The 27,451-nt window shown below is 40.6% G+C and overlaps 5 protein-coding genes across 6 annotated transcripts in view; all 5 read left to right on the top strand.

Moving 5' to 3' along the window:
• Positions 1-1,435, top strand: part of kcnab1b (potassium voltage-gated channel subfamily A regulatory beta subunit 1b) — a 34,033-nt gene extending 32,598 nt beyond the window's left edge. For both annotated transcript variants that reach the window (XM_072441389.1, XM_072441390.1), the window contains exons 13-14: positions 7-95; positions 176-1,435. In XM_072441389.1, coding sequence (XP_072297490.1) covers positions 7-95; positions 176-265 — 179 coding nt within the window. In that variant the 3' untranslated portion in view covers positions 266-1,435. The remainder of the gene's footprint in view (positions 1-6; positions 96-175) is intronic.
• A 683-nt stretch (positions 1,436-2,118) lies between these two features.
• pask (PAS domain containing serine/threonine kinase) lies at positions 2,119-8,068 on the top strand. The gene is made up of 21 exons (XM_072441421.1): positions 2,119-2,384; positions 2,468-2,680; positions 2,789-3,006; positions 3,071-3,241; positions 3,313-3,441; positions 3,521-3,655; positions 3,916-4,117; positions 4,203-4,381; positions 4,448-4,565; positions 4,765-4,933; positions 5,024-5,235; positions 5,313-5,361; positions 5,458-5,951; positions 6,033-6,175; positions 6,267-6,434; positions 6,521-6,646; positions 6,717-6,851; positions 6,927-7,126; positions 7,208-7,341; positions 7,451-7,600; positions 7,830-8,068. Exons 2-21 carry the CDS (start codon positions 2,470-2,472, stop codon positions 7,982-7,984), a joined length of 3,498 nt encoding a protein of 1,165 aa, XP_072297522.1. The 5' UTR covers positions 2,119-2,384; positions 2,468-2,469; the 3' UTR covers positions 7,985-8,068.
• A 430-nt stretch (positions 8,069-8,498) lies between these two features.
• Positions 8,499-10,740, top strand: mterf4 (mitochondrial transcription termination factor 4). The gene is made up of 4 exons (XM_072441412.1): positions 8,499-8,582; positions 8,836-9,232; positions 9,320-9,504; positions 10,153-10,740. The coding sequence occupies exons 1-4, from the start codon at positions 8,556-8,558 to the stop codon at positions 10,561-10,563; spliced, it is 1,020 nt and encodes a 339-aa protein (XP_072297513.1). The 5' UTR covers positions 8,499-8,555; the 3' UTR covers positions 10,564-10,740.
• Positions 10,741-11,053: 313 nt separating this feature from the next.
• On the top strand, positions 11,054-13,010 carry LOC140356457 (probable G-protein coupled receptor 148). Its single transcript, XM_072441414.1, has 2 exons — positions 11,054-11,269; positions 11,926-13,010. Exon 2 carries the CDS (start codon positions 11,956-11,958, stop codon positions 12,922-12,924), a length of 969 nt encoding a protein of 322 aa, XP_072297515.1. The 5' UTR covers positions 11,054-11,269; positions 11,926-11,955; the 3' UTR covers positions 12,925-13,010.
• Positions 13,011-15,282: 2,272 nt separating this feature from the next.
• Positions 15,283-27,217, top strand: klhl24a (kelch-like family member 24a). The gene is made up of 7 exons (XM_072441383.1): positions 15,283-15,486; positions 15,564-16,408; positions 17,519-17,703; positions 19,285-19,403; positions 23,891-24,079; positions 24,583-24,771; positions 24,859-27,217. Exons 1-7 carry the CDS (start codon positions 15,412-15,414, stop codon positions 25,057-25,059), a joined length of 1,803 nt encoding a protein of 600 aa, XP_072297484.1. The 5' UTR covers positions 15,283-15,411; the 3' UTR covers positions 25,060-27,217.
• The last annotated feature ends 234 nt before the right edge of the window (positions 27,218-27,451 follow it).

Here is a 27,451-nt window from a genome sequence, read left to right as displayed (position 1 = left end):
TTTTAGCCTGGTGTCTAAGAAATGAAGGTGTAAGCTCAGTGCTGCTTGGTTCCTCTAACCCAACACAGTTAACAGAAAACCTAGGAGCCATTCAGGTAAATAGAAAGCACATTTAGGCACAAACACAGATGTGTATAAAAATAACCATTTATTCATCCCTGTTTGTACACTATAGGTTATTCCAAAGATAACTGCAGGCATTGCTACAGAAGTGGATCATATTCTGGGCAATCGTCCACACAGCAAAAAGGATTACCATCATTAAGACGTGACTCCTTTAGATAATATACAGCCATGGCACAGTCACATGTGCCCATCTTCACTCATATGTGCGTGTGGCTCTCTGTGTGACTGACTGTGACAAAGGCTGTGGCTCCTTGTGTGAATATCAACCTATTCTCATTTTTGTAAAGTGGTCTACTTGACAAAGCCTGCATGCAATAGCTTTAGCAACAAGCCATTGGATGCCCTCCTTACAACTACCAGTGGATGAGCCAAGAGCACATTGTGCCCTGCACAGTGAAACTATGCAGAACAGTCTCAAATCTTGTGTGGATCTTGATGAAGAATCAAAATATTCTCGAGAAGGGAAATGATCATATTTGCTCAGGGCAGTATAAGTGCATGATAAAAAAGAAGCTGGTCACACATTGCAGCACGCTTAAAAAATGTAAACGTTTGATAATAATAATTTAAAAAGATACTATCTGTGTACAAACAACAGCTCAACTGTTAGACTCGGATGAAGATTTGCCTAGAACTAAATTTAACATAACTGGCAGCTGACGTATCATTTTCATGAAGAATTTTGCATTAGAAGAACATCGTGCCACTGTAACACGGGTCAAAGTGCTACTCTTCTAAAACATCTGTATGACTGTTACATACTCTAATGTGCATTAATGTCAAATGAGTTTGTGTCTTTGCTCTCATTCTTTCTTGTATAGCCTCCAAAAGTAGGATTACGTATTTCCCATTTTAATTTACACTTTCTCCAGACATCCGCTTTTTTAATTTCAACTGAATTATGGACATAACATTTGTGAATTAAGGACTTAACATTTGTGCCATTACAGCAGGAGAATTATGTAGCTAATGAGGATAAAACAACAGCTGGAACCTGCAGCATCTGCACCTGGAACAAACTGAACTATTGCCATAGTTTTCCAGATGACACCTTTACATGAAAGGAATATTTCACATTATCTCTGTTCAAACTTTTATTTTATTGCTGATCTCAAGTTTGTATATAAATACAAAGGAGTATATTTATCAACTTACATACATACTCGTGTGCATCAAATATAGTGCTTTTTTATGACTTATAGTGTATAGATTGACAGTGCTTGCTTATTTGCTATGATTGAAGTTTGGGTTCCTCTGTGTTATGCTGTTTTGTATTGAATCTTAAATAAATTTACTTTTGTTTACTGAATCATTATTTAAACTATTGTGGTAAAGGTTTTAACCGTGCCAATGCTCAGTTTACGTTTTTATCAATGTAGTTATAATGTGTTCAGAGCATGGATCTATTAACATAGATGCACGTGTTGTGATTTGCTTCTCTCCTCAACCCCAGTAGAGATTTTTTCTGGAAAATTGTGGCTATATTTATTGACCACATGGCTGAGGACAACAATTGAAAGCATATTGAGTGTGATATTGAGCACTGTGTGACACCTGAACATGACGGGTTTTAAGATGGGCTGGTGGAAACGCCCCAAAAGTCTTTGTAGACTCAGCCATCCTGGTTACGAGGTAGCCTATTTATGATGCCGATGATGATGCTGATGCTGATGATTATTATTATTATTATCGTCATCAATATTGTTATTATTTTTTCAAGTTTTAATAAGGAACAGGTCAACCTACTTTGTGTCTACTTTTGGATATAGTTTGATGCATCCGAAGCAAATACATTTTGGTGATGTAAGTCTAAATATTTAATTTGTGTGTGTGCGTGTTGTTGTTCTTTTTTTTATTTTTTAAAAAGAGATTCTTTCGATAGGAGAGGGCAGATGAGAAGGCGTGAACTTCCGGTCTTTGCTCCAATCAGAATCCCGCTGAGGAAATTCCAAACTGAGATTGGCTCTTTCTTCTTCCTGAAGAGAATCAAGTCTCGAAGCCCGCGGATAACAAACTTTTCAATGTTACAACAACAATGAAACTTTACTTAAAGCTTGACAATAAGGTCTATTTGCATACGACTTTTAGGTGACTGGAGTCCTCTTAAAAGTAAGTGTTTTTGAGGAGCACTTCAAGACGCAAAACAAAAGCTTAGCGTTTTGTTTTGTTAGCCTCAGCTCTAGCTGGAAGCTAGGAAACTGGGCCGTTGTTGATATCTAGTAAATGCATTTTGTTGATCTTCTCTAATACAATAAAGGGTACGTATGGTTAGAAAAAAAAGCATTAATATATTTGCTTATAAACGTAAAATTGTAGGCATCTTTCTCATTTTACCCTGAAGCCATGTCGCTTTCATCCGAATTTCGCTTTTGGACAAACCAAGGTGCTAATCCAAACAACAGAGGAGCAACGATTTGTGCCATATCTGAGATTTCCCCTGGATTACACGAGGATGACTTTGAACTGAATAAGTCATATCCCTGTTCTCAACCACCACAATTTAAGAAGAACCTTCTGGTCTTGCAAGATCAATGTGCTATTGGATCCTTAACAGGTTATTAAAACAACAAGAACATTCATGTATATTGTATTAGCTTTGTTTATGTACGTAAGAAACATGCTTGGCTTAATCCTTATTTGTTATTTACATGTATTTATACAGGGGAACTCGATAAAGTGTGTAATGCAGCATCGGCTAGAAACAACAAAATGTCAAAACTCCATTCGTCCCCAGCTTCCTTGCCCCATCCACTTACTACTTCACAGATTGATGAAAATCTGTTTTGTCAGCTCATCAAAGGCCATTGTGCCCTGTCACAATCTCCAGCAGTCCTAAACCCAAACAAAATTATTCTGGTTGTTAACTATGAAACTCAAGAGGTAGTAAAAAGCAGTTGTGTTTAAGTTAATTGGCAATCATCTAATTTTGGTCTCCTTTTTTCAGCTTATTTCAGTCAATGACCAGGCTTGCAAACTTTATGACTGCTCCTCTCATGAGCTGATAGGGAAAAAACTCTCACAGGTGTTGACAAAATCTAATCAGGTTATCGTGGATGTTCTGGAGGAAGACTATCTGCTCAGTGATGGAACCATTGCATCAGTGCTTGGAAAAGTGGTATGATAAATGTGTGTTATTTGTCACTTTTTATTTTGTCCCTCTACGGTGTTTATCAATGTCTTGTTAAGGTGGATGCGATGATACCATCCGGAGAAGTCCCTGTTTCTGTTTGTACCTACAAACGACCACAAGGAAACTGGGTTCTTGTAGCAGAAAATGTAGAACGGTTATCAGCCTTCATGTCATTTTCTCAAGAGGTAAATAGAAAAAGTAAAACATAAGTGGTTTATTCTCTATAAACCATTCTCATAGATGTTTTATTTGGTATCAATATAGGGTTGGATACTGAGCTGTGACATGGCATTTGCTCATCTCTTTGGATACCATCATGCACAAGAGTTGACAGGGATGTCTATAAAGACGCTAATCCCTTTAATCCAATTTCATCTTCAAAGTCATGCTGTGCCCAAGGTAATCAACACTTCCACACGTGATGAAAATGTACACTCGCATATTTTTTTGGGCTTATTGAGCCATAGTAGTTTATATAGTTTTGAGTGTTCATGAATTCATTACTGCGACGAGTTGGCCACTGTCCAGGGTGTACCCCGCCTAAGGCCCGAAGTCACTGGGATAGGCTCCAGTCACCCGCGACCCCAAAAGGGAACAAGCGGTAGAAAATGGATGGATGGATGAATTCATGAATTCATTACTTTTGGTTTCTTTTGCAGGCCCTTAGGGTGCAGAGAGTACATGGCAAAAGCAGACTGGATGCATCGATTCCATTGTGTTTTAAACTTCAGGGGGCATTATTATGTGGAACACCACAACACAAGACTGGCACGAGTTACACAAGCTCTTTATGTTGTAATGAAGAAAAAAATAAATGTGAGAATGGTGAGGCCTTGTCCGACGTAAACCATTCATCTTCAGGTTAGTGTCGTTTGGGTTGACAAAGACAAAACAAATGTACTGCATATATACATAAATTAACTTTTTTGTGTATTTGATCCAAAAGTGATAAAAGACGGCTTTAACCTCTCAGCTGCCCCATCTCTGGAATACTCTGGTAGTGTTTGGGCATTCACTCCTCTCACTGGTCTTCTCCTGCTCAATGCAGATGGCTCGATCTATAGTATTCACAACCACTTTTGTCTCAGCCTTTTTGGTTACAGCAAGGAGGAGCTGGTGGGCAAGGTAAAACAAAATCACCTGTTTGAACTAGTCTTGGTATGAATTTGAGCATATTGTCTTTTTATTTAGAGTGTTGCCGTTCTCATACCTGGTTTCTATGCGTGGATGTCTGACTCTGGCGGAAAGGAAAGCCAACTCCGGGATTCTGAAATGGCTACTAATATTTCACCATCAATCTCTAAAGCAGGTACATGCCTTTTCTTGTATCAAGTTACTTTTTTCAAAGTGCTATTATCTTTGTGAGCAGTGAATGTTTTTTATGTATTGTTGATTATGTATAAATGCTTGTTTTTGCTCAGCTAAATAATACATTCTCCCAGTTTTGTTTTTATGAAATGTAATTAATTTCTCACTTTTTGTGGTTGTATTATTTTCTTTAATTGTAGACCCCTCATTGGTGGCTGGTGACATGGCTATGGTCAATCAGGCTGTTAAAGACAGATCCGCCACTGGACGAGGCAGGATCTTCACTGGGACTAGCACCCGGTTGGACCACCAAGCAAGTGCCCTGTCTAACCTTACACCTCCTGCGGTCACCTCCACACGCATGCCAATGTAAGAAGTGTCTTGTGTTTACAAATTCCTAAATCTTTTTATAATGTATGACCGCAATAGATTTAATTATCACCTCTGCAATGTTTGTAGGCCTGATAACACAATGGAGCTGCTGGAGGAGGCCGCTCGTGTCATCCCTTGTAGTGTCGAGTTTGCCAGTGCAGACACCACTGAGGAGCTGCTTCAAACCTTTGCTTTGGTGGAACCTCCTGGGGAGGATACATACTGCCTGGTTTCCACTAAAATCAAACGTAAGGAAAAACAAAGTCATGGAAGAAGGGGGCAAAGGCAAACTTCTGGGGGTAAGACATGAATGGCTTCCATTAATATATGAATCTGTTCGGGCAAACTGCAATAGAATTGTTTTTTTTTAATTCAGATACAATAAACGAAGACTCCAGCTTTGAGGTGATTTCAATGGAAAGCAGGTGAAAAAAATCACTGTCTTAAAGTCTGGTTATTTTTACTTAATAAAAGTCATGGGACAAACTTAAAAAAATATATATTATTTTTAAATATTACAGGTCATCATCTGGTTTCTGTGAAAGGTTTGCTGGCCATGCAGGTTCAGATCCAGGTCAACCAGAGCAGTCTGGTTCAGCCCATGCAGTTGACTCTGCTAGCTGTTTCCTAGATCTGAATAGTGATGGAGAACTAGTAACACGGGCCTTGGCTGACCTCGACTTGAGTGGTAATTTAGTATTGTTAAACGGGAGACAGAGCCACCATGAAAGCCAGCGCTCAACAACAACTTGTGACACTGCAGAGCTTCTCCGAACTCGATCTCCTTATGTCTCAGAAAATGACCAGGGACAACGTTCACCAGCTCAAGTTGGAAATTCCACTGGTGAACGTGTTCCAAATGACAGTGATCAAAACCAGCTGGGCCGGATACAGCCGCTGTCTGATATTCACGCTACGTCTACCCCTAAGAAGCAAAAAGAACTCCTCAATATGCCCCAGATAATGGAAGGGCAGTTTGTGGGCTGTGCTTACCACCGAGATGGCACACGGATAGGTTTGTACTAGTTCATTACGTTTCAGAACATCCAACTCCATCTCGCATGGAAGCTTAATCCAACCCTGTTTTTTGTTCCAGATTTGCAGTGCGATGTTTGCAGGACATCTTTCCACGATGGAGGCGTTCTGTATTGTGTGTGGATGAGTAGACCTGGTCACCAGGGGTCAGTGTTGCTCACTATGAAATCACTGCAAGATGAGTCCAAATCCAGTTATGGGGAGGTTTGTGTATCTTTGCAGAATTAATTCAAGTTTTATATATTTTTTCACACATTTTTCATTGTGTTTCTATCTGATCAAAATTGGTTTTCAGAGAATAGTGGAAGCTACTAATGCAGAAGCTTTGCACACTTCTATGGATCTTGAACACTCCCGAGCATGTGATGGTCAGTTTGAAGAAGAGTATCAGACTGTTAAAGCTGTTGGTAAAGGAGCCTTTGGGTTTGTTTGGAAAGCAATAAGGCGCAGTGACGGACAAGATGTAATAATATTTAGATGATTATTATCCAATTATATATAATGATGCGTTGCTCTAAAACCATACCCTGTTTTATGTGTAATTCTCAGGTTGTAGTCAAGTTTATTAATAAAACAAGAATAGTGAGTGACAGCTGGGTGGATGACCCCATGCTTGGAAGAGTCAGCCAGGAAATAGCCATCCTCACTAGAGTACAGCATCACAACATCGTCAAGGTAAACTGCCTCCCAAACATAATGATTGTGCGTTCAGTATACACTTTTATTCATCTTGTACACATCACAGGTGATGGAGGTTTTTGAGAATGGAGGGTATTTCCAGATGGTTATGGAGAAGCATGGAGATGGACTGGACCTATTTGAATTCATAGACCGACAGCCAAGACTGGATGAACCTCTTGCCAGCTATATTTTCAGACAGGTGAGCTCAGATTGTATGTAAAGATGGAATAATTTAACGTTTGTTGTTTTTAAGATCATTTAATTGTTCTTTTAGCTTGTTGCGGCCGTGTTTTACCTAAGAACCAAGAACATCCTTCACAGAGACATAAAGGATGAGAATATAATTATTGACAAATGTTTCCACATTCGGCTCATTGACTTTGGTTCTGCTGCAATGATGGCGCCTGAAAAACTGTTCTATAATTTCTGTGGCACGCTTGAGTATTGCTCCCCAGAAGTACTTCAGGGAAATCCGTAAGTTATACTTGTAATAACTTAGTATATTTTAAGTTGTATTTACTGTTAACTGTAACTGTTTCTGTATTTATTCTGCAGCTATGAGGGCCCAGAGCTGGAGATGTGGTCAATTGGGGTTTTTCTTTATACACTTCTGTTCAGTGAAAATCCTTTTTGTGGTGTAGCAGAGATTTTGAATGCAACTCTGAAGTTCCCATTTCCATTGTCTCCTGGTATGTGGTTTTGTATCAGGAATGTTTTGGGATGTGTTTTGTCATTGCACAAAAATGGTGCTTATCATTAAGGCTTGGTCTCAATCCTGTAAATGTTTTTAATGCACAGAGCTGCAAGAGGTGTTGAGCGGGCTGCTCTACCCTGATCCCAGACAAAGGATGACTCTCGACCAGCTTCTGCTTCAGGCCTGGATCAGCCAGCCCATTTCTCTTTCAGAGTACAGCTGGACAGAGGTGGTGTCTGCCAACCAAAGCGTCTGTAAGTGTTGTTGTTGTTGTACGTTTAATGGCAACTGTAGTTGTACGCCTTCAAAGCATGTGTTTTACGCTATACCGTGAAAAAGAAAAGGGAAGGACTAGTGTCCATTTGATTATTATTCTTTATTTCAATTGTGTGTTATTTGTGTTGGCATACATTTTACATCACAATCGAATTTGCATACCATATATAAATTATCTGATACAGTTTTCTTGAAAATGTTTGTAAGGCTCACCACCTCCATCTGAGACCGGCCCCAGAGAATATCTTGGACAAGGTTTATTCCCAGATCACGGAGATGAGACGCTTCCTGATGATGATGAAGAGGAGGAGGAAGAAGATGAAAGGTTTGCTCTAGAAAATGAGCTCCAGAAGTATCTCTGAGAAGGGAAAATGGGTTCTACATCAATTGTGAAGTAGGGCAGAGATTTTAAAAGGAAATGCATTTAATCTTAGTAAATTAGTCTTCGAGTTTTGGATTATTGTGGTTGTAGTGATGAAGAAAATTATTTTTGCTTTAGTTATTAATAATTTAAGAGCATGTATAGATATAGATAACAATTTGTGATTATCGCATTTTTATCCACCATATTTATTCTACAAAATCAATTTGAGTCACACCCTTTATACTGCCTCTAAAAAGACATCTATTAAAGTCTTTTTAAGCAGGATGATTCTTTTTTTCTTTTCTTTTTTTCTCCATTTATGAAACGTTTTCCTGTTTTATGCCCGTTTGTGTTGTATAGAGACTATCTTCACCATATTTATATTTTGGATAATAAATATTTTATTGAAATATTATACTAAATCTTGTGTATTATTATTATTCATATGCACTTATTCTATGTAAACTATTTATTTACCATGGACTTGTTGAGCTGCTTTATTTTTTAATGCTGATAGGAACCATTGTCTGTATTGTTTCCACCCGGGCAAGTATATTTGACGGGCAAACATGGGATTCCCTTTCGCAGTGCGACAGGTAAATACTATTTGTCTTTTAGCAATTCAAAGCAAATTTAGACATATTTTCCATCCATACACATACTTGACGATTTATATATTTTATTAATCTTTTAATCCCACGTTGTTTCATTTTTTAAAATGCATTCTATAACCTCAATACTCTCTAGAGAAGTTGTTTGTGTACTGTATAGTCCGACCCTATGTCTAACGGACACCACAACTACCATGTAACTTACTGTACTACAGTAACAAGCCCACGTGTTTTGTAGCTTGGATGGATTGCCCGATACACCAGCCATCATCTGACGGCTTCAGTCCTGTGTGGAAGATGCCACCAGCCCGCTCTCTGTCTCGCACGAAGGCATCGCTCTTCCACCGCAGACAACACCCCCCAGAACCAAGAGCCCAAATTAGAGCTTTCTGTGCGTTTACTGGATATGGGCTTTACCGACACCCAAGCAGAACACATTTACGACACTGTTGGCAAAAGCGGCGGAGAAAGAATGGCAAAACACACTTTATCAACCCTGTCAGCGCTGATTGTTCTCGGCCTTAACCCATCAAGTGTCCTGAAGCTGTTAGAAAAATGTCCTGAGCTATACACGGTCAAGGAAGCACAGCTGCGAGAGCGCATTACAAACCTGAGAAAACTAGGACTTCTTGAAGGTAAAATTAGTTTAGGTCATGTTTATCCCTCTGTTTATATGATCTGTAAATTGTCTGCACTAGTTACATGTATTATTTTGTCCATAGGCAGCCTTCAGAGAGTTGTGGCCCATCATCCTCAGATCCTCACCTTGAAGATTAAGAAGCTCAACAGCATTGTGATGTTTCTTAAAGAGAAGTGTCTCTTCACCACGCAACAGGTCACAGATATTCTCCGAGACAGTCCAGCCATAATACAAGATGACTTGGCTCAGATTCAGTACAAGTTTCAGGTATTGTACCTTGGATGAACAAAGTGGAATGTTTTTAGACTGTGGCATTGCGGAAATTACGTGAGGATGATTCCAAATTAGCAAAGTGTGATAAAACCACCCAAAAAAATTGGCAAGGATCTGCTCAAATATTTAGGTGAGTAGGGACAGGACAGGACTATAAACAAGACAACAAAATATGGACCTAATGATGATGTTATTGCCATTATACTACCAGAATGTGCCATGGAAGTAATACTTCTTCGTGATGACCTCACTGTTGTTTACACTTCTTAAAGTACAATTCTATAATGGCTGGAACACAGAACGTATTCATGAGAAATCTTTAATGTTCTTTAAACCTAAGTACACAGCATCTTGTCATTGGAGTATATCAATTACAATATATAGTATATATAAAATATACTTTTGCATTTTTAAAGATTATCGTTAATTGCAATACATTTGATATTAGAGCCACAAAGGGACCTTATCAACACCAACTGAGATAATTCTGGGAATAGTAACTAAAGGGAAAGGTAGTTCATATGAGAGAAGTTGTGAGAGAAAATACAATGTCAGAAAAATGCAGATATTGAGAGAACAATTGCTTCCTCTGGTGGACATATTTGAAACTTACGCCTGCTTCTTTTTGCCTTCTCTTCACAGTATGTTTATTTTCGTATGGGAGTTAAGCAGACTGAGATGGTCAAGTCCAGGCTGTTCCGTTTTACTCTGGATGAAGTGCGGAATCGTCACTGTTTTCTCGAGCGTAGGGGACTTTATGAAACCCCTGACAAAAAAGGACAGACTACTATTGTCAACCCCAAACTTGGCAACATCCTCAATGTTGATCAGGACATGTTTGTTACACAAGGGGCTAAAGCTACACCCGAAGAGTTTGATGTTTTTCAGAGACTGATGGCAAGAGAATATCATGAGGAAGAGCAACTCTTGGACTTGGACAGAATCAGTGGCGGGGATGATGATGATGATGATAATGATGACGATGATGTGGAGGAGGAAGATGGAAATAAGGGGAAAATGGGATATATGAAGAGGAAAAAGAAATTACTCTAAGAGACACCTAAAATATCAAACTATCATCAACCAACAAGCTTAAATAAGTCTGTCCATGATTGTTGCCTGAAATATAATGCTCATTCTAGGTCTGACTAATTGTTCTGTCATTTAAATTATGGTCAGATAATTTTGTATTCTAATGCTTGTTATTTGGACTTTACAGACTCCATTTCCTAAATGTGCTGCAGTAATTATGATGAAATGTATATTTTGTGTTTTGGATGAAAAACTACTTAAAAAAATAAATAATTAAAACCTTAACTATATCAAAACAGCCTTAAGTGCTTTTGCAATCAAAAGATGCATACATTATCAGTACATTAAAAAAAACGAATCTTTAGATTAATTGAGGGATTGCTGAAACAATCTAAATGCTGATTAAGCTTCTATTAAACTAGTTTTAATTCTTATTATGTTTTGTTTTACAATTGCAATGACATGACAATGAAATCTCAATTTGATACATTTCTAGGTTCATGGAGAGAGATAATAGAATTGAAAAGCAGTATAATAAATGTCCCAACAGCTTTAAGCTCCGCCCTGTTGCTATGTGATGGCCAAGCATTCATTGCTTTATCACCTGCATAAGTCAACAGTCCCCCATCAAGCTGCTGGATCCCTCCGGTACTAAGCACCTATCAATTTATTGAAGCATTTACAGAAACCGGCGTGGAGTAGCGACTCACCGTACACTGGCCATCAGGTAAGAGCTGTTATCCTTGTGCAATCAATAATTGGTCAAACTTGTTAGCTGTTTCAACAGGTGTAAGTTCTATACTGTATTTATCAAAATATCAATATCGATTTAAATTTTTTCTTTTCAAATAGTATCATTACATCAGCACTGTGTCATTAGTAGCATACTGTTCATACTGATGTAACTTGACTAAACATACAACAACTTATTTGAATATTATCTAGTGTATTTGTCAATCTCTTCCTCTTCCCTTGACATGTTTGTTTTTCAAAGGTAGCCCACACATTAGCCGTTTACATTATGTAATATTTGTATCTTTAGCCACTGGTCTAACATTTTATTCTGTGCTTCTTTTCATGTACAGATGCAAAATTAAAACTTATTCTCCCTTAGCTCCCGCAAACCCTTGGAACAGCTTTTTCAGACACAAAACTGAAGCAGGGCGATAACTCAAAACAGCCAATCAGCTCTCATCCCAAAGCATTTAGTGAGTTGCATGGCTCTTACAAGTTTTTAACGATCGAATCAGCATGGGGAGGTCTTACACTTTAAGTTCTGCTTTTGACTAGCTTAAATTGGGGAGCCTTGCATTAGCTGTTAACAGGATGTAATTGTTGTATCCCTGGCCAATGGTAAAGTTGTATCCTGTGTTTCATTCACAGACAGTCGCTGGGTGAAGATATTCTGAACAGATGACTTCGGGTGACATGAAACTTACCAACATCACAGAGGAATGGGCCGAGAGCGTTCGAAGATTGCACTTGGAGTTCTCCGTCATTTCGACCACCATTTTGACTCTGGCCACCCTGATGGCCAACTTCATTCTTCTGGCATGCATCTACCGGACTCGTGCTTTGTGTCAAGAAACGCGTTACTTACTGGTGGCTAACACTCTGATAGCAGATGTACTTTTCCTTATTTTTCATTTGACCACAGAGCTTTGTAATGCCACTGGAGTTGTAATCTCCTGGATAGTTTGTGAAATGGTCATAGCTGTCACCGCCACTGCCTACTGCTCTGCCATTCTCAGCATCACACTCATGGTGGTTGACACCTTTGCTGCCGTACGCTGGCCCCTGAAATACCGCGAGTTTCTGCCACCAGCCCGTACCCACCGCATACTACTGGGTATGTGGTTCTTTGCTGCTACTTACCCGTTAACTCTTGTCATTTTGATGATCAATGGCAGTAAGCAGAGTGAGGAAGTTAAGGTGTGTCTTGTCCTCATCTTTCTTGGGTTTATGGAGGCAAAAACTGACAAATCTGCAGTTGGCAACCACTTTTATTTCTTGGTTGGTGCCATTGTTTGTGCCGTGCTGATTTCTTACTGCTATATCCGGCTCTACATGGTGACAAAGACCCAGGGCATCTGGCAAAGCCGCTTTTCCAGAGCCAGAGTCACACTCCTTGTTCATGGCGTTCTCCTGCTGCTATACTTTGCCCCAGGCTTTGTTTTCAGTGTGGAGTTGATCTTGTTCCACAGGAAAGACATACACCTTGATCTTCAGGTGTGGATCAGCACAATCAATATGTCTGTTTTGATGCTATTGCCAAGGGTCAGTGCTCCTTACCTGTACGGCCTCAGGTACAGGGAGATCCAGGAATCATTGAAGCAGTTGTTGTTTCACTCCAGGAGGCTCAGTCATATCACAATCTCGTAAAAAAAACAATAACTTAATACTTCCTGATTTATTTATTTTTGATCCATGCTGTTACCTCTCAGGGTGTGGGCCAATGTTGCATAGAAAGTGACTCATTATTGAATCATTATAAGAGTATCTATGCAAAATGTGACGCGATCATGCAGGTTTTAAGCATATTGTCAATAAATGCTTAAGTTGTGTTTCATTTAGAGCAATTTGCTATAATAATAGAATTGACAGTCTGTATGATTGCTGTATCTTCCATACTCCTTGTATGACCTTGACATATGTCCAGCGTTCAGCTCTGCTTTGTTCATTCAGACATTTTTGTGTAATGAAGACAAAGGTGAACAGTAGAGATACCCATACATTTACTTCCATGATGTGTCCAAATGTAGTATATAATTATGTTGTATGAATGAGCATAATCTATAACTGAAAGAAGAAGGTAGTGTTTGTATGCGTTTATCATGTAATTTGGTAAAGTGGAATGGATCACACATAATCTCATCATCAAGAACTCCATCAAATGTTTTGCAACAGTATGGGGAGGTTGTGACATCTTTTGTTCCAAGCAAGGCTCCTCCTTCCACATCACTTGAAATTCACAAAGCCTTGTTTTCACCTGTCCTTCCCTTTGAATGTATTTCTTATAAACATTTCACACTGTGACACCGTTTCCGCATTAGCCTTTACGCTATAGTATTAAGTCATAGTGGTATTTTTTATCAACGTTTTCAAATGTCATGAGCACATTTTTAAATATTATATCTACGACTTTTGTTTGAAACTATTCCGTGACCCGTGTATTGTTTTTGAATTTTTTATTTCGTCTTTGTTTGCAAACAAAGAGAAGCCACGTGGAGAACCTGAGACCAATGGGAAGTGTTGTTCTCTCTCAGTCTACTGTACTCTCAGCCATGACTAACAGACTACATTACCCAGAAGGCACTGCCCACAGCACCGAAGTGGGCTGGATTTTCTTTTTGTTGACAAGTATATAATGGGTCTGTACATTTAGCAAGCAGAAGTCTATGTTTGTCACCACTTCAAAATGTCTTGCTTGTATTCGAGTCACGTTGGATCTTAATATTTCTAGCAATATATTATAGTAAACGGAGTTTTTGGAAGTTTTGGTGACACCTTTTTCCCCCTCAACATTTGTGTTGTGTTTTCCCCCCTGAAGCCCAAAGAGGCACATCAGGAAAAAACACCCTCACCAGGTGATATTACTTTTTCTATTTGATCTGTTTTGCTTGTATTTAACACTTTTCATGGCTTGTTAGTTTGTAGTTACTGCATTTGCTTTGTTTCTGAAAGCCAGCGGCACGAGGGATGCCTTCTTTGTTTGGAAAGTTCAATGCCTATTTTTAGCTCCAAGAAAGTTCTCCTATTAAGTTAATTATCATCTATTCAACATGTAATTCTCTATTGACGTTTGCCATATGAGAGTATGTATTTCTCAAATGCTCTCTTATCGATTTATTTATTTTAAAAGGCATTACTTTATATTGCACCATTGACAATTACAATAAAAAATGGTTCTGATGTCATTGTTAAACTGCACTGAGCACACCTGCCCACAAGTTACTATTTTAGATTATTATTATTTTTACCATCATACTTCATCCACCATAGTAAAGACTAAAAAAACTTGCCTAAAATGGTTATAATTTAATAATTAGCCACACCTTTCCTTTTTTTGATGCCATGTATCCGGAGGAGGTTTTGCATCCTCAGATATTAAGTGCATGTGCGGCTGAACCAGTCCCAAGTCAGGTTTGGTCACAGCAGGAGGTGCCTCTGTCAACTTTAGCATGTGATAAGATTACTGCTGCTCTAGCGGATTTAATAATAACTTATATAACTTATGAATTACTCATAATAAAAGTGAAGACATACTTGCACGGGCCTGGAATGAAGGAACAACAAAATAAATATTGTACTTTAATACCTAAACTATTATTCTATTATTACTTTTTGAATGGCGTACTAAGCTTTAATAAAGTGAAATCTAAATGAGAGCTTTGACATTGACCGTACACCAAACCACAATGTCCTGATGGCATCCTGATCCCTGCCCCCACAGCGTCAAAACAAACCTGTGTGACGTGTACCCTGGTTTTGAACCATTGCTCAACTCCTTCCCTTTTCTCCCGCCTGTGAGTGTGTGCCTCTGTCAGAAGGTTCATTTTGCCGCTGGCTAAAACTGCAGCATTGATGATGAGTGGAGCAATTGTTGTATGGACAAGAAATACATGTGATGCTTTACTTCCCCAGTAGGTAGTAAGTCATTGTTATTGATCTCATCCTAAAGTTGCACAATAGTTTGGCAGTGTTGTGTGAATTCTTTTTCACTTGTACAACAATGACCCTTTTTTGATACATTTATTTGTTATTATGTGTCATTCTTACTATGAATGAGCATTAGTGTATTGAATCTGTTCTGTTTTAAATGTTTCAGGTTTTGATACAACGTAGAAAGGCCCTCTGAACGTTGCAGCCATGGTGTTGATTCTCGGCAGGCGAATGATCAGAGAGGACTCTGGGATCAAAGACTCTCCAGCAGTCAAGCGCAAGGTATGGATTTAATATGATGGTCCTTGTTTATGTGGCATTCCTCTTCTTACAGTGACGTAACTATAATAATGTTTTAGGTCTTTGAGGTTGACTCCAAAGGTTTGACCAGTCAGGATGTTCTGGACTTCTGCTCAGGGGCGTCCCACTCTGAGGGCATCCTGCAGGTGTTCAATGAGTTCCGTGACTGCCGCTTATTCACTGATGTGGTCATCAGTGTTCAGGGTCGTGAGTTTCCCTGTCACCGTGCTGTGCTGTCCGCGTGCTCCTCTTATTTCAGAGCTATGTTCTGCAATGACCACCGCGAGAGCCGCGAGATGCTGGTGGAGATCAATGGCATCCTGGCTGAAGCCATGGATTCATTTCTGACCTACGTTTACACAGGGCGCGCCAAGATCACTCCTGAGAATGTGCAGTTCCTCTTTGAGACCTCCAGCCTCTTCCAGATCTATACTCTGCGTGATGCTTGCGCCAAGTTCCTTGAAGACCAACTGGACCCATGCAACTGCCTGGGCATACAGCGCTTTGCAGATGCCCACTCTTTGAAGCAGCTTGCCAGCCGCTGCCGCAGCTATGGCCTGGCCAACTTCGCAGAGGTGGCTCAGCATGAGGAGTTTCTTGATCTCCACAAAGAAGAGCTGGAGGAGTACATTGCCAGTGATGAGCTGTCCATTGGGAAAGAGGAAGTGGTGTTCGAGGCAGTGATGCGCTGGGTCTACCACTCTGCGGAGCACAGGAGGCCCATGCTCAAGGACCTGCTGCACCATGTGCGCCTGCCTCTTCTGCACCCAAACTACTTTGTCCAGACGGTGGAGGGAGACCAGATCATTCAGAATGCCCCAGAGTGCTACCAGCTTCTCCATGAGGCCAGGCGCTACCATGTGCTTGGAAATGAGATGATGTCACCAAGGACCTGCCCACGCAGGTAATCGAAAACATTACTAACCACCCTTTAATATTAATACCTTTTTTGGAATCAATTAAAATATGTTTTATGTCACTAATCATTTGAGCAGCTTCATTCCTAGCCATGTTTTGTTGTTATCAAGCTGATTGACAGCTTTTTCTTGTTTGGTGAAACACACCAGTTATAATCGTTAATGTCATAGGTGTTTGACAGATAAATAAAATGCCAGGCAGAGTTGTTATGCTCCTGCCATTGCCTGCTCAGTGAGCTTATTTTGAACAGAACTAATGACGAAGGCAGGACATGTTTCTACAGAGAGGTTCTCCTGAAAAAAGACAAATCATGTGATGCAATCCTGAAATGTTGAGTCTTGCCTATTTACCCAATACCCTTTACCTCAGTTATTTTAATAAAGTTTGTTGAGCCACTTATGTTTAATATTTTATAAGTGAAAGGCTAAAGCTGTGTTTGCTTACTGGGAATTACAAAAGGGGCCATATGGTGAACAGTGAGACAGTAAACAAAAGTGCAGCTGTCGTGCGATGGGCTTGTTAAGAGAGCTGAACAGGACCAGTTGTGTGTGTCAGTTATTATTGGCGGGTGATTTGTATTTCAGTTGCATTGTGGCTTGTATCTAGGCAGATGTATTCATGAACAAGCCAATCAGATAGCAGACTGACAGATCGGCTGTGTTTACCCTTAGGCCCAGTGCTGTCTCAGGCTCAACTGAATTCATACTTCTTTGTCTGCACTATAGACACAAACATGTACGTAAGAACCCCAGTGTCCATCACAGGCCTACTGAAATAAAAATCTAGACTTTACACATTATATGTGTCTAAATAGTTTGTCCTTTGTACTGCTAGTTGTGTGTGTATTGTCTATATCCTACTTTTGTTGTTTTTGTTGCTTTTTAGATAAGTATGGGTATTCCTGTGGAAACTGCTTGTCTGTTCATGCACAGTCAACCAGGCCAATAATTAAAAAGTCTTTGTTGTTGGCATGAAGATAGTTTATAGCTTCTTACCATTAGTCTAGACACACACACACACACACACACCATGGAGCAGTTAGTGACTTGATAAACACATTAACGGTAATTAATCTGTTATTTGGTATTTCCTCCAGGTCGACTGGTTTCTCTGAGGTGATTGTTGTGGTTGGAGGCTGTGAGAGGGTCGGAGGCTTCAATCTGCCCTACACCGAGTGCTTTGATCCAGTCACAGGAGAGTGGAAGTCCCTGGCCAAACTCCCAGAGTTCACCAAGTCTGAGTACGCGGTCTGTGCTCTGCGCAATGACATTCTGGTGTCAGGTAAGTCCTGTGTGTGTCTGTGTGTGTCTGTGTGTGTCTGTGAGAGACTGCGGGAGAGCTGCTGTGTAATATCTCTGCGGAGTGGCAGGAAGGCCATGCTGGCTGTTTGCCTTGTGTTATTTTTAATTCCTCACACAGTTGGACTAGAAGGAAAATATGAGAACAACATCTGGATGCACTCTAAGCTCAGTCCTGTGAGAGGCGTTCTGCCAGCTCCAGTGTACTCTCTCTCTATTGGCCAACATTCAGGGTCATTGTATCTTCATGCCATTTATTAGATTCTGCTGAACTATTTTACTAAATGCACGTTCATTTACAGTATTGTTAGGGCATGGAATTCCTTAGTGTTTGAAATACAGCGGTAAATGTGTTCTTGCAGCATAAGAAACCCGACCATAACAGCCCCATCAGAAATATGGAAGAGAAAAACAGTTAAGGCAGTACTGAGGAAGAGGAAAGTTCTTCCCTGCAGCCAGTGTACAGTGTTCAGGAACTGAACGTGCCAAGTCCTCACGTGTGCGCTATCAATCTCTCCTGCGCCTGGAAAAATCAACAGGCTGCACCTCCCCCACACTCCGTAACTGTATCATATACATTCATTAGCTTTGAAATAACTGCCCCTGCTGCCAAACCTGTCGTCATATTTCGTCATATGACTTTTCTTTGCACTTTTGTAGCTCTGTATGCACACTTATTTCCAATACTCTACAGTGTGTGAAGTGTCTATAGCGAGCCATCGTCACAGGATATATACACTGTAAAAAGTCTCCATGCACCATGTGCAAAAGACAACAAGCTACTTCCGAAGATTACACACCCAGTGCAGGAAGCAGCAACATTTCACAATGTTATTTCCAAACATTTTGTGAAAAAATTCCAGTTGTAAACTTTTTAAGAAGAGATCTCTTGAAACAGCCTTTTGTGTCTGCCTCTTCTTTTTATGAGAAAAGCCTGAAGCTAGCAGACTATCTGGCTCGCTCTCAGACTGCGATTACAACAATCAGATAAACGACTATTAACTTTCCAACAAAGACAAGATTAAATTATTGACTAATGAATAAACATGCACATCGTTTGACTGAACCTGTTTAGTTGGAGGCGTAAATAAAAGAGCTCCCTTTTTGGTGAAGGCATGTTGAAAACACTAAAATAGTCATAAGTCTGTATAGACTTCTTTAACATAGAGGCGCAGTCTCTGGAAAGGCACCTCATGAATGTCACCTGGTTGAACAGAGCGTTTTAGCTTTGGAGAGGGCAATGTGCTTAAATACTTAAACATGTGAATTAAACATAGCACATCTCACTCTGAAAACGTTTTTGAAAAGGAAACAAAATTATTAGGCATGTCTTTGAAAGTCAAATAAATCTATTTAGCATCTTGTTTCTGTGTAGAGAAAAATACATTTATCTCAGGTAAACTCCACATAAACCCAAGGTCAAAGTCAGATAAGGCACTGAACTAGTAACAGGATAAAAAGAAGCATGTTATAAATGTTTATAAATGTTATTTCAAATGTTTACAACTTTGCCTTTTATTGTTGTCTTGTACAATTTCAGCAGGTTATTTTTTGCTGTTTTCAGGTGGACGCATAAACAGCAGAGATGTGTGGATGTACAACTCACAGCTCAACCTTTGGATACGAGTGGCCTCATTAAACAAAGGTCGCTGGAGACACAAGATGGGGGTAGTCCTGGGCAAGGTTTGTACTTGTATTTGGATCTTTAAAGTGACAAAGTGACGATTGTCTAAACTATTATTTAGACTTGAGTCCCTGTTATTATCTGTTCAACTCCACTCTTAGATTTACTCACCAACTAGAATGTTCCTTACTATTTGCATATTTTACGATGATCTGTCTTGCTTCTTTTACTCATAGACAACAGGGGCTTTTGAATGATCAGTTATGGTGCAGTCAAAAGAAGATGCTTCTATAACCCCAGTCGCAAGCTACCTAAACTTAGACATAGATATACTTTTTGGGCCAACAAGAGAAAATACTTAAGTTACCTTGGTTTGTAGAACAAGATTTCAGTTTGACGACTCATATGATATGTTGTTCACTAAAGGCAGGAGATTATTTACTATGAGGTTTTACTATTTGCAGCGCGCTCAGGCCATGTGGACATTCTTGTGTTAGGGCACTGGGAGTTTAATGCATTGGCCAGTGTTTTACTGTGTATATTGAATTACCTACCACACATACAGAAAGTTGATCATGCATCACACCAATACACAGTTTGAACATTATTAGAATAACAGGCTAACACTTGCTCAAAAACCCTCACATAATATGGCCTCGGTGTCGTGCTCTTGAACATAAGGATTGAAGACGTGACAGCGTTGGGTGCTCATAATAGCCTAGAGAGAGATTTCGTGAGCAGTTCCTGAGCTGTAATTACATGTCAAGTAAAACACAGCACATAAACAAATGTAGGGCAGCCCCATACTTTAAGCACATGCCTGTGTACACAAATGGCACATAGACCACATACTTCCACCAGCCTTGTAGTCCAATTTTTTTCATGTTGTTGAAACAATTCTTAGTGTCTGTGCACTTCAAGTTTGTACAAGTCAAACAATATCCACAGGCAGTTTTCCTCACCGCTAAAGCCTTTGAGCTGAGAGCGAGTAGACACTTCTTGGAAAATATTTCTTAGAGGCTAGAGAGGCCCTAGTGTGCATGTACTTCCTGCGTCTGTCAAACATGTGAATAACTCTACAGGGTTGAGAGACTGTAGCAAGTAGTATGCTGTTGAATGGTTGTTTGACTTGTCCATGTGGTGGAGTGTGTGTCTAAATTATGTTTTTGTCTTTGACTACAACAAAACAAGCCAGATCTCGCTGAAGATTCACAGTCATTTCTTCAGAACTCAACACTTCTTGGCATGAACTTAGCAATTTTCCCTTCCAACATGGTAATTTCCTTTTCGCCTCAAAAGTGTTTCAGTTAATAAGCACACGGAGTCTGGTGCCTTTGTGCTAAGACATGCCTATTAACCTCCACCGTCTAATGATGAACACTAGAAAACTCTAATAATATCTATTAACGACACTGCTTTGTGTATTACACCATTTTAAGGCACACAAGCAGCACAATATAGTCTCCCTAACAGTGACGTCTTCTAGACTTCTTGTTTTGAATGAGCTCAGCTAAACTAGGTCACCCGTTGTTTTCCTCTGTTATGACTGGTGTTATGCCTGGTGACAAGCTTTATCAACCATCTCAGAACATTTCTTTTTCTTTTCACTCTCCATTGTCAAAACCTCTCCCAGTTAATAATCTAGATTTATTTACTTTTTATTCAGTCTGGTGGACGTAAAGGAGATGGTTAATCATTCAGCTCTATTAAGTGTTTAAAGTCATAAAACAGACAGTGACAGTGCATCAAGTGCGTGTCTTTATAGCCATGAATTATGTTTGGTGGAGACTTTATAGTACAGCCTCATACCACAGGCTACTACAACTATCATTGTGGATTGTATGTTTAGAGATGTTAACAGAACTGTGTGGCAGTTAGAACTTTGACTAACACCAACTTTTAGTTCCTTGTTCACTTTCATTTGACTGAGCATAACACTTTTATTTTACAGTATTTATTGTGACCTGAGCAGGTGCTCTATGCAAATGTCCCATTTACTTGCTAACTTGTTTTATTTGTTCCCCCCTTCACCCCCTCTCTCTCTGTTTTCATACATTCTGAATTTTGTGAAGCAACAGGAACAGCCTTAGGGCTTTTGGTTGTAAAAGGCTAAGTTAATAGTGCCATGTGGCCTTGTTCCTCATTTATTCCATACGAAGCAGTTCAGTTAATCATATTATATCACATACAAAACCTTTTACATTCAATTAACATTTTATTTTTATGTTTTTTACATTCAAATGTAGTGGCTAGAACTACAACACCTTCTTATAGTTCAGTGTGTTTACTTATGACTTGGCGCCATGTCAGGTCTCTGTTTGCTGTTACCTGATAGACCGGTTCTATTTTCCTGATGTTGATGAAGTATTTATCATTATGAACCATAAAGGCTGAAAGACAAATAGATGACTAATGGATGTTAGCTATGACGCATGTTTCTGTCCATGACATGTGCAGATATTTTCCTCCACTAACGTGTGCGGGTATTTATCTAAGTGTGAGGATTACAATCTGTTTACACTTTAAATTCCTAGGGACCTGTGGCTCATTTGTGGGGACAAAAATCCGGTCTTCATGATGTAAATGCTTCATTATTAGGTCAACAACATGATTTAAAGTTAAGATTTAGCAAGTAGTGACTATGGTTAAGGTTATAATCAGTATCCAGGAAATGACTCTAAGCCTGGGAGGAGTTCGGGGAGGCCATGGAGGAGGACTATCGGTCGGCACCAAAGAAATTCTGGCAAACCGTCCGGCGCCTCAGGAGGGGGAAGCAGTGTCTCACAAACACCGTTTACGGTGCGGGTGGAGGCCTGCTGACCTCGACTGGGGATGTCGTCGGACGGTGGAAGGAATACTTTGAGGATCTCCTTAATCCCTCAGTCACGTCTTCCGAAGAGGAAGTAGAGACCGGGGACTCGGAGGCTGGCTCATCCATCACCCAAGCTGAAGTCACTGAGGTTGTTCGCAAACTCCTCGGTGGCAGGGCTCCGGGGGTGGATGAGATCCGCCCTGAGTACCTAAAGTATCTGGATGTTGTAGGACTGTCTTGGTTGACACGTCTCTGCAACATCGCGTGGCGTTCGGGGACCGTGCCTCTGGACTGGCAGACCGGGGTGGTGGTCCCTCTGTTCAAGAAGGGGGACCGGAGGGTGTGTTCCAACTACAGAGGGATCACACTCCTCAGCCTCCCGGGTAAGGTCTATTCCAAGGTACTGGAGAGGAGAATCCGACCGATAGTCGAACCTCGGATTCAGGAGGAGCAGAGTGGTTTTCGTCCCGGTCGTGGAACACTGGACCAGCTCTATACCCTCCATCGGGTGCTCGAGGGTTCATGGGAGTTTGCCCAACCAGTCCACATGTGCTTTGTGGATCTGGAGAAGGCGTGTCCCTCGGGGTGTCCTTTGGGGGGTGCTCCGGGAGTACGGGGTCCGGGGCCCTTTGCTCAGGGCTGTCCGGTCCCTGTATGACCGGAGCAGGAGCTGTGTTCGCATTGCCGGCAGTAAGTCAGACCTGTTCTCAGTGCATGTTGGACTCCGCCAGGGCTGCCCTGTGTCACCGGTTCTGTTCATAATTTTTATGGACAGAATTTCTAGGCGCAGTCAGGGGTCGGAGTGTGTCCGGTTTGGGGACCACAGGATCTCATCTCTGCTGTTTGCAGACGATGTTGTCCTGATGGCTCCATCAAACCCGGACCTGCAACATGCACTGGGACGGTTTGCAGCCGAGTGTGAAGCGGCTGGGATGAGAATCAGCACCTCCAAATCCGAGGCCATGGTTCTCGACCGGAAAAAGGTGGCTTGCCCTCTCCAGGTGGGTGGGGTGTCCTTGCCCCAAGTGGAGGAGTTCAAGTATCTCGGGGTCTTGTTCACGAGTGAGGGAAGGATGGAGCGTGAGATCGACAGGCGGATCGGTGCAGCGGCTGCAGTGATGCAGTCGCTGCATCGGACCGTTGTGGTAAAGAGGGAGCTGAGCCGAAAGGCAAAGCTCTCTATTTACCGGTCGGTCTACGTTCCTACCCTCACCTATGGTCATGAGCTTTGGGTAGTGACCGAAAGAACAAGATCGCGGATACAAGCGGTCGAAATGAGTTTCCTCCGCCGTGTGGCTGGGCGCTCCCTTAGAGATAAGGTGAGGAGCTCGGCAACATGGGGGGAGCTCGGAGTAGAGCCGCTGCTCCTCCACGTCGAGAGGAGCCAGCTGAGGTGGCTCGGGCATCTGTTCCGGATGCGTCCTGGGCGCCTCCCTCGGGAGGTGTTTCAGGCATGTCCCACCGGGAAGAGGCCCCGGGGAAGACCCAGGACACGCTGGAGAGACTATGTCTCTCGGCTGGCCTGGGAACGCCTCGGGATCCCCCCGGAGGAGTTAGAGGAAGTGTCTGGGGAGAAGGAAGTCTGGGAGTCCCTGCTCAGACTGCTGCCCCCGCGACCCGGCCCCGGATAAAGCGGCAGAAGATGGATGGATGGATGGATGGACTCTAAGTCTATGTAATGTTCCCAAAAAGGATGAAAACCCAACATATGTGTCTGTGTGTCCCTCTGAACAGGTGTATGCTGTAGGAGGCTATGACGGCCAGAGCCGCTTGAGCAGTGTGGAGTGCTATGACTCTTTCTCCAACCGCTGGACTGAGGTGGCTCCCATGAAGGAGGCCGTCAGCTCCCCTGCGGTGGCCAGCTGTGCGGGGAAGCTCTACGTGATCGGAGGAGGGCCGGACGACAACACCTGTTCAGACAAGGTGAGACATGGAAGTGTCCCTCCTGCCAGCACAAAACTCACTCGGTTCTCTATGTTTAGTTAAATACAAAAAGAAAACCAAACAAAATATTTGAGTTTCATACTTATACTTATACTATACAAAAATAATAGTCTGAAACCTGTTCAAGAGTCATCTGATGTATTGTTCATATAACAGTGACCTGATAATTGTTCCCTGGCAGTTCCAGATGGTTCTATCTGTAATAAATCTAAGATTGGGATGAATTGAAACTTCTAACTAATATGAGATTAGATTTTTTTAACAGAAAACAGAAAACAGCAGATAGCCGCTTCTGTTTTACCTTCCAAGGAAGCCTGTTGTTTGATTTGTTTACATTCCACATACACAGAAAAACAGGTGACTTTATTGCCCACTGCGATAATTCCGAGTAACGCAGATATGCTCTTCCCTGTATAGTCATGTAGTTATATACTTTATTTTATTTTGAGTTTTCCAATGACTAACAAATATGATTGCTACAGGTCCAATGTTATGATCCGGAGTCTGACACATGGCTGCTACGAGCTAACATACCGATAGCCAAGCGCTGCATCTCGGCTGTGTCTCTGAACAATGTCATCTACGTGTCTGGGGGCCTGACCAAGTCCATTTTCTGCTATGATCCCAAAGAGGATTACTGGATGCATGTAGTTCATACCTTTACCAAACTGGTAATAATCAAAGACTGTACTAAAAGCAACAAAACAGAAGGAATAGCTATGTATCCATCTATCTGACATGCTTTCTTTTCATTGCAGGAGAGCTGTGGCATGTCAGTGTGTAATGGTAAAATCTTTATCCTCGGAGGCAGGGAGGAAAATGGTGAAGCAACAGACACCATCTTATGTTATGACCCTGCAACAGGCATCATCACAGGAGTGGCAGCCATGCCCCGGCCCATCTCTTACCATGGCTGCGTAACCATACACCGTTACAATGAGAAGTACCACAAGCCATAGCCTCAAATCAGACCTGCAAGCGCACATGCTCTCACTCAAAAGCAAAAACTCAATTCTTCAAAATGCCAGAACCACTGAGATCCTGTGAGTTCCTCCAGCATCATGTAGCAGTGCTGAAAGAGGTGCTGTGGAATTATACACTATATACTCAGTGGTTCAGGACAATAAAACTATTAACTTAAGGCATTGGACTGTAACTGTACAACTTTGATAAGTAACTAAAGAACAGATACACTTAGATCATGTACACAAACAAGATATTAACCCCCCGGTTCGGCAGTAGCTAGAACTACTACAATCAAATCATTCAAATAAAGTTACTGAACTACATTCCCTGTATTATTGGTTAATTGGGTTAAATTGATTGAAGATATCATTCACAATGCCCAAAGATTGTGGTTGCCAGTCCACAAACTGCTTAAAAAACGTTCCTTTGTCCATGTCAACCAGTCACACTTTCCATGCAGTTTGACATTGGCTGTTTATGCCGTATAACGACGTAGCATCTCCAATCAATTATATTTTTTAATCCGTTATCATTATTGTTATTATAAAACTTGATACTACAGTTTCTTTTTAAGTTTTAAGTTATACTGTTTTTATAATTGAATGTTATTGTATTTTATCTGACAGTAGAATTAATAAGTATGCCTGTTTTATTTGTCAGTGTAATTGTACTGGTGTGTGGTATTGTGAGTTGTTTTGTAGTTCAGAGGCCATGGCGGATCAAAACTCAAAGATTGCTCTGAAAAATGTGTGGATATGTTTGTATTGATGTGGTGGATATTTGTGACTTTTGCGACTGTTGGTGTGGATGAGTTGTGGTGTAGCCGTAGCATGACTGGACTGTTTACAGCATGTGATGATACACTTGGCTGTCAACAGTTTCCTCTGATGCTGGCACGGGTCCTCCTTTGAGTTGAAACCCAATGTTGATATACCTCCAGTTGTGAATGTTGGATTGCATGTTTACTTTTGACAACAGTGATGCGATTTGTACCTCACTCCAGATGCGAACAACAACACAACTGAAAGGCTTTATTGATGGCTCTTGGTCAGTAAAAGTCACCTTTTTGCGGTGTTGCTAAATTAGAGTTATTGCTGTGAATATATCTGGTCTGTTTTTAATCTATATTTAAAATTGCACTTCTTTTTTATATTTCTGTTTTTCTGTGAGAGGCCCCAATTGTGCACTTTGACAGAGTCCTGTTAAATATTGTGGTGACTATTTAATTTTCTTTGTATTTTGGTTTACTGTATCAGTAAAAACACTTATTTAATTTGTGTGAAAGAGGACATGCCACCTCATCTTGTCTTGGCCATTGAGCTGTGGTATACTGGTAGTTTAACCACAACCTCTAAGACCATCCAATCCACAGAAAGCTGGAGTGCGTTAGGCCAGGATTTGACTGTCATACAGGCTTGTATGACATAATATTTCATTATTGATCCCAAATCTGACAGTTTAGAAATAACATCTGAATGTTTTCTATTAAAGGCCTGTGGACATAATTTCTTTGAGGAGTTAATTGCCAACAAACATCCTCAAAAATTTATTGATTTACGACTTTGTGGTTTTACCCATAGGGCCGGCAAAATGTGGTGGCAAGATGTAGAGCTTTATACGTAGGTAGAGTGACGATTAGACAATTAAAGAGTGAGTGAGTTTACTGAGAGGACACGACTTTTTGTCTTGATCGTTTTTTTTATAATCATAGAGGCTCATGGTCTACATTACTCCTTGTTGTGTACCATTTTGATTGTTTGTGAGTTTGGGATCATATGTGACACAATTTTACACAATTCAAATTGCATCCCAAATTAAAACATGATTTTGACTTGTGTGGGCCATTATAAGATTAAAAAATATATATATATTTGTAAAAAGCAGAACAAAAAGGATTAAGCCAAATCATCATTAATTCTTTACATGCTTTGTGCTTACATACAAAATTGTTGGGGCCTTAAACATTAAGGTTTCTTGTGTGCCTTAACAATAATCACATTGATTTAAAACAACAAAAATATATATTTTGTGGGGATTTTTATTGTTTTTCATGTGTTTGTTTTATATGATGGATGCTATGTACTAAAGTGAACATGAAAACGGTTTTGATGATACAACAATGTGTAGTTAAAATAAAGTTTTCTGAACCAAGTCCAGTTTTCGTTTGTGGCTGAACAATAACATTGAACGACAGCAGCTCAATTATACAAGAATAATCCACTATTGGGAATGGCCACAGCGACCACAGAACAATACATGTTTTGGACTCATTTCAAGTCCATGAAAAAAATGTTTGTGGCAGTTGGGAATTTGAAGAGACAACAAAAGGACAAACCCTCTGAACCACAATTATTTCCGTTCGTTTGATTTCACTATTTAATTAGA

This window comes from Eucyclogobius newberryi, unplaced genomic scaffold, assembly GCF_026437365.1.
Source record: "Eucyclogobius newberryi isolate DKJ021-1_F unplaced genomic scaffold, fEucNew1.0.hap1 SCAF_12, whole genome shotgun sequence".
Classification (NCBI taxonomy): domain Eukaryota; kingdom Metazoa; phylum Chordata; class Actinopteri; order Gobiiformes; family Gobiidae; genus Eucyclogobius; species Eucyclogobius newberryi.
The sequence above is the reverse complement of the archived record's forward strand: the minus strand, read 5'-3'. Positions and strand labels throughout refer to the sequence as shown.

Bases quoted from the DNA above. Each gene is read 5' to 3' on its own strand.
- LOC140356457 (XM_072441414.1), top strand. From the start codon at position 11,956: ATGACTTCGGGTGACATGAAACTTACCAACATCACAGAGGAATGGGCC.
- mterf4 (XM_072441412.1), top strand. From the start codon at position 8,556: ATGGGATTCCCTTTCGCAGTGCGACAG. The intron at 8,583-8,835 runs GTAAATACTATT...CGTGTTTTGTAG, and splicing joins TCCCTTTCGCAGTGCGACAG to CTTGGATGGATTGCCCGATA. The intron at 9,505-10,152 runs GTATTGTACCTT...TTCTCTTCACAG, and splicing joins AGATTCAGTACAAGTTTCAG to TATGTTTATTTTCGTATGGG.
- klhl24a (XM_072441383.1), top strand. From the start codon at position 15,412: ATGGTGTTGATTCTCGGCAGGCGAATGATCAGAGAGGACTCTGGGATC. The intron at 17,704-19,284 runs GTAAGTCCTGTG...TGCTGTTTTCAG, and splicing joins CAATGACATTCTGGTGTCAG to GTGGACGCATAAACAGCAGA. The intron at 24,080-24,582 runs GTGAGACATGGA...TGATTGCTACAG, and splicing joins ACAACACCTGTTCAGACAAG to GTCCAATGTTATGATCCGGA.
- pask (XM_072441421.1), top strand. From the start codon at position 2,470: ATGTCGCTTTCATCCGAATTTCGCTTTTGGACAAACCAAGGTGCTAAT. The intron at 3,442-3,520 runs GTAAATAGAAAA...GTATCAATATAG, and splicing joins TCATGTCATTTTCTCAAGAG to GGTTGGATACTGAGCTGTGA. The intron at 7,601-7,829 runs GTAAGTGTTGTT...AATGTTTGTAAG, and splicing joins GTCTGCCAACCAAAGCGTCT to GCTCACCACCTCCATCTGAG.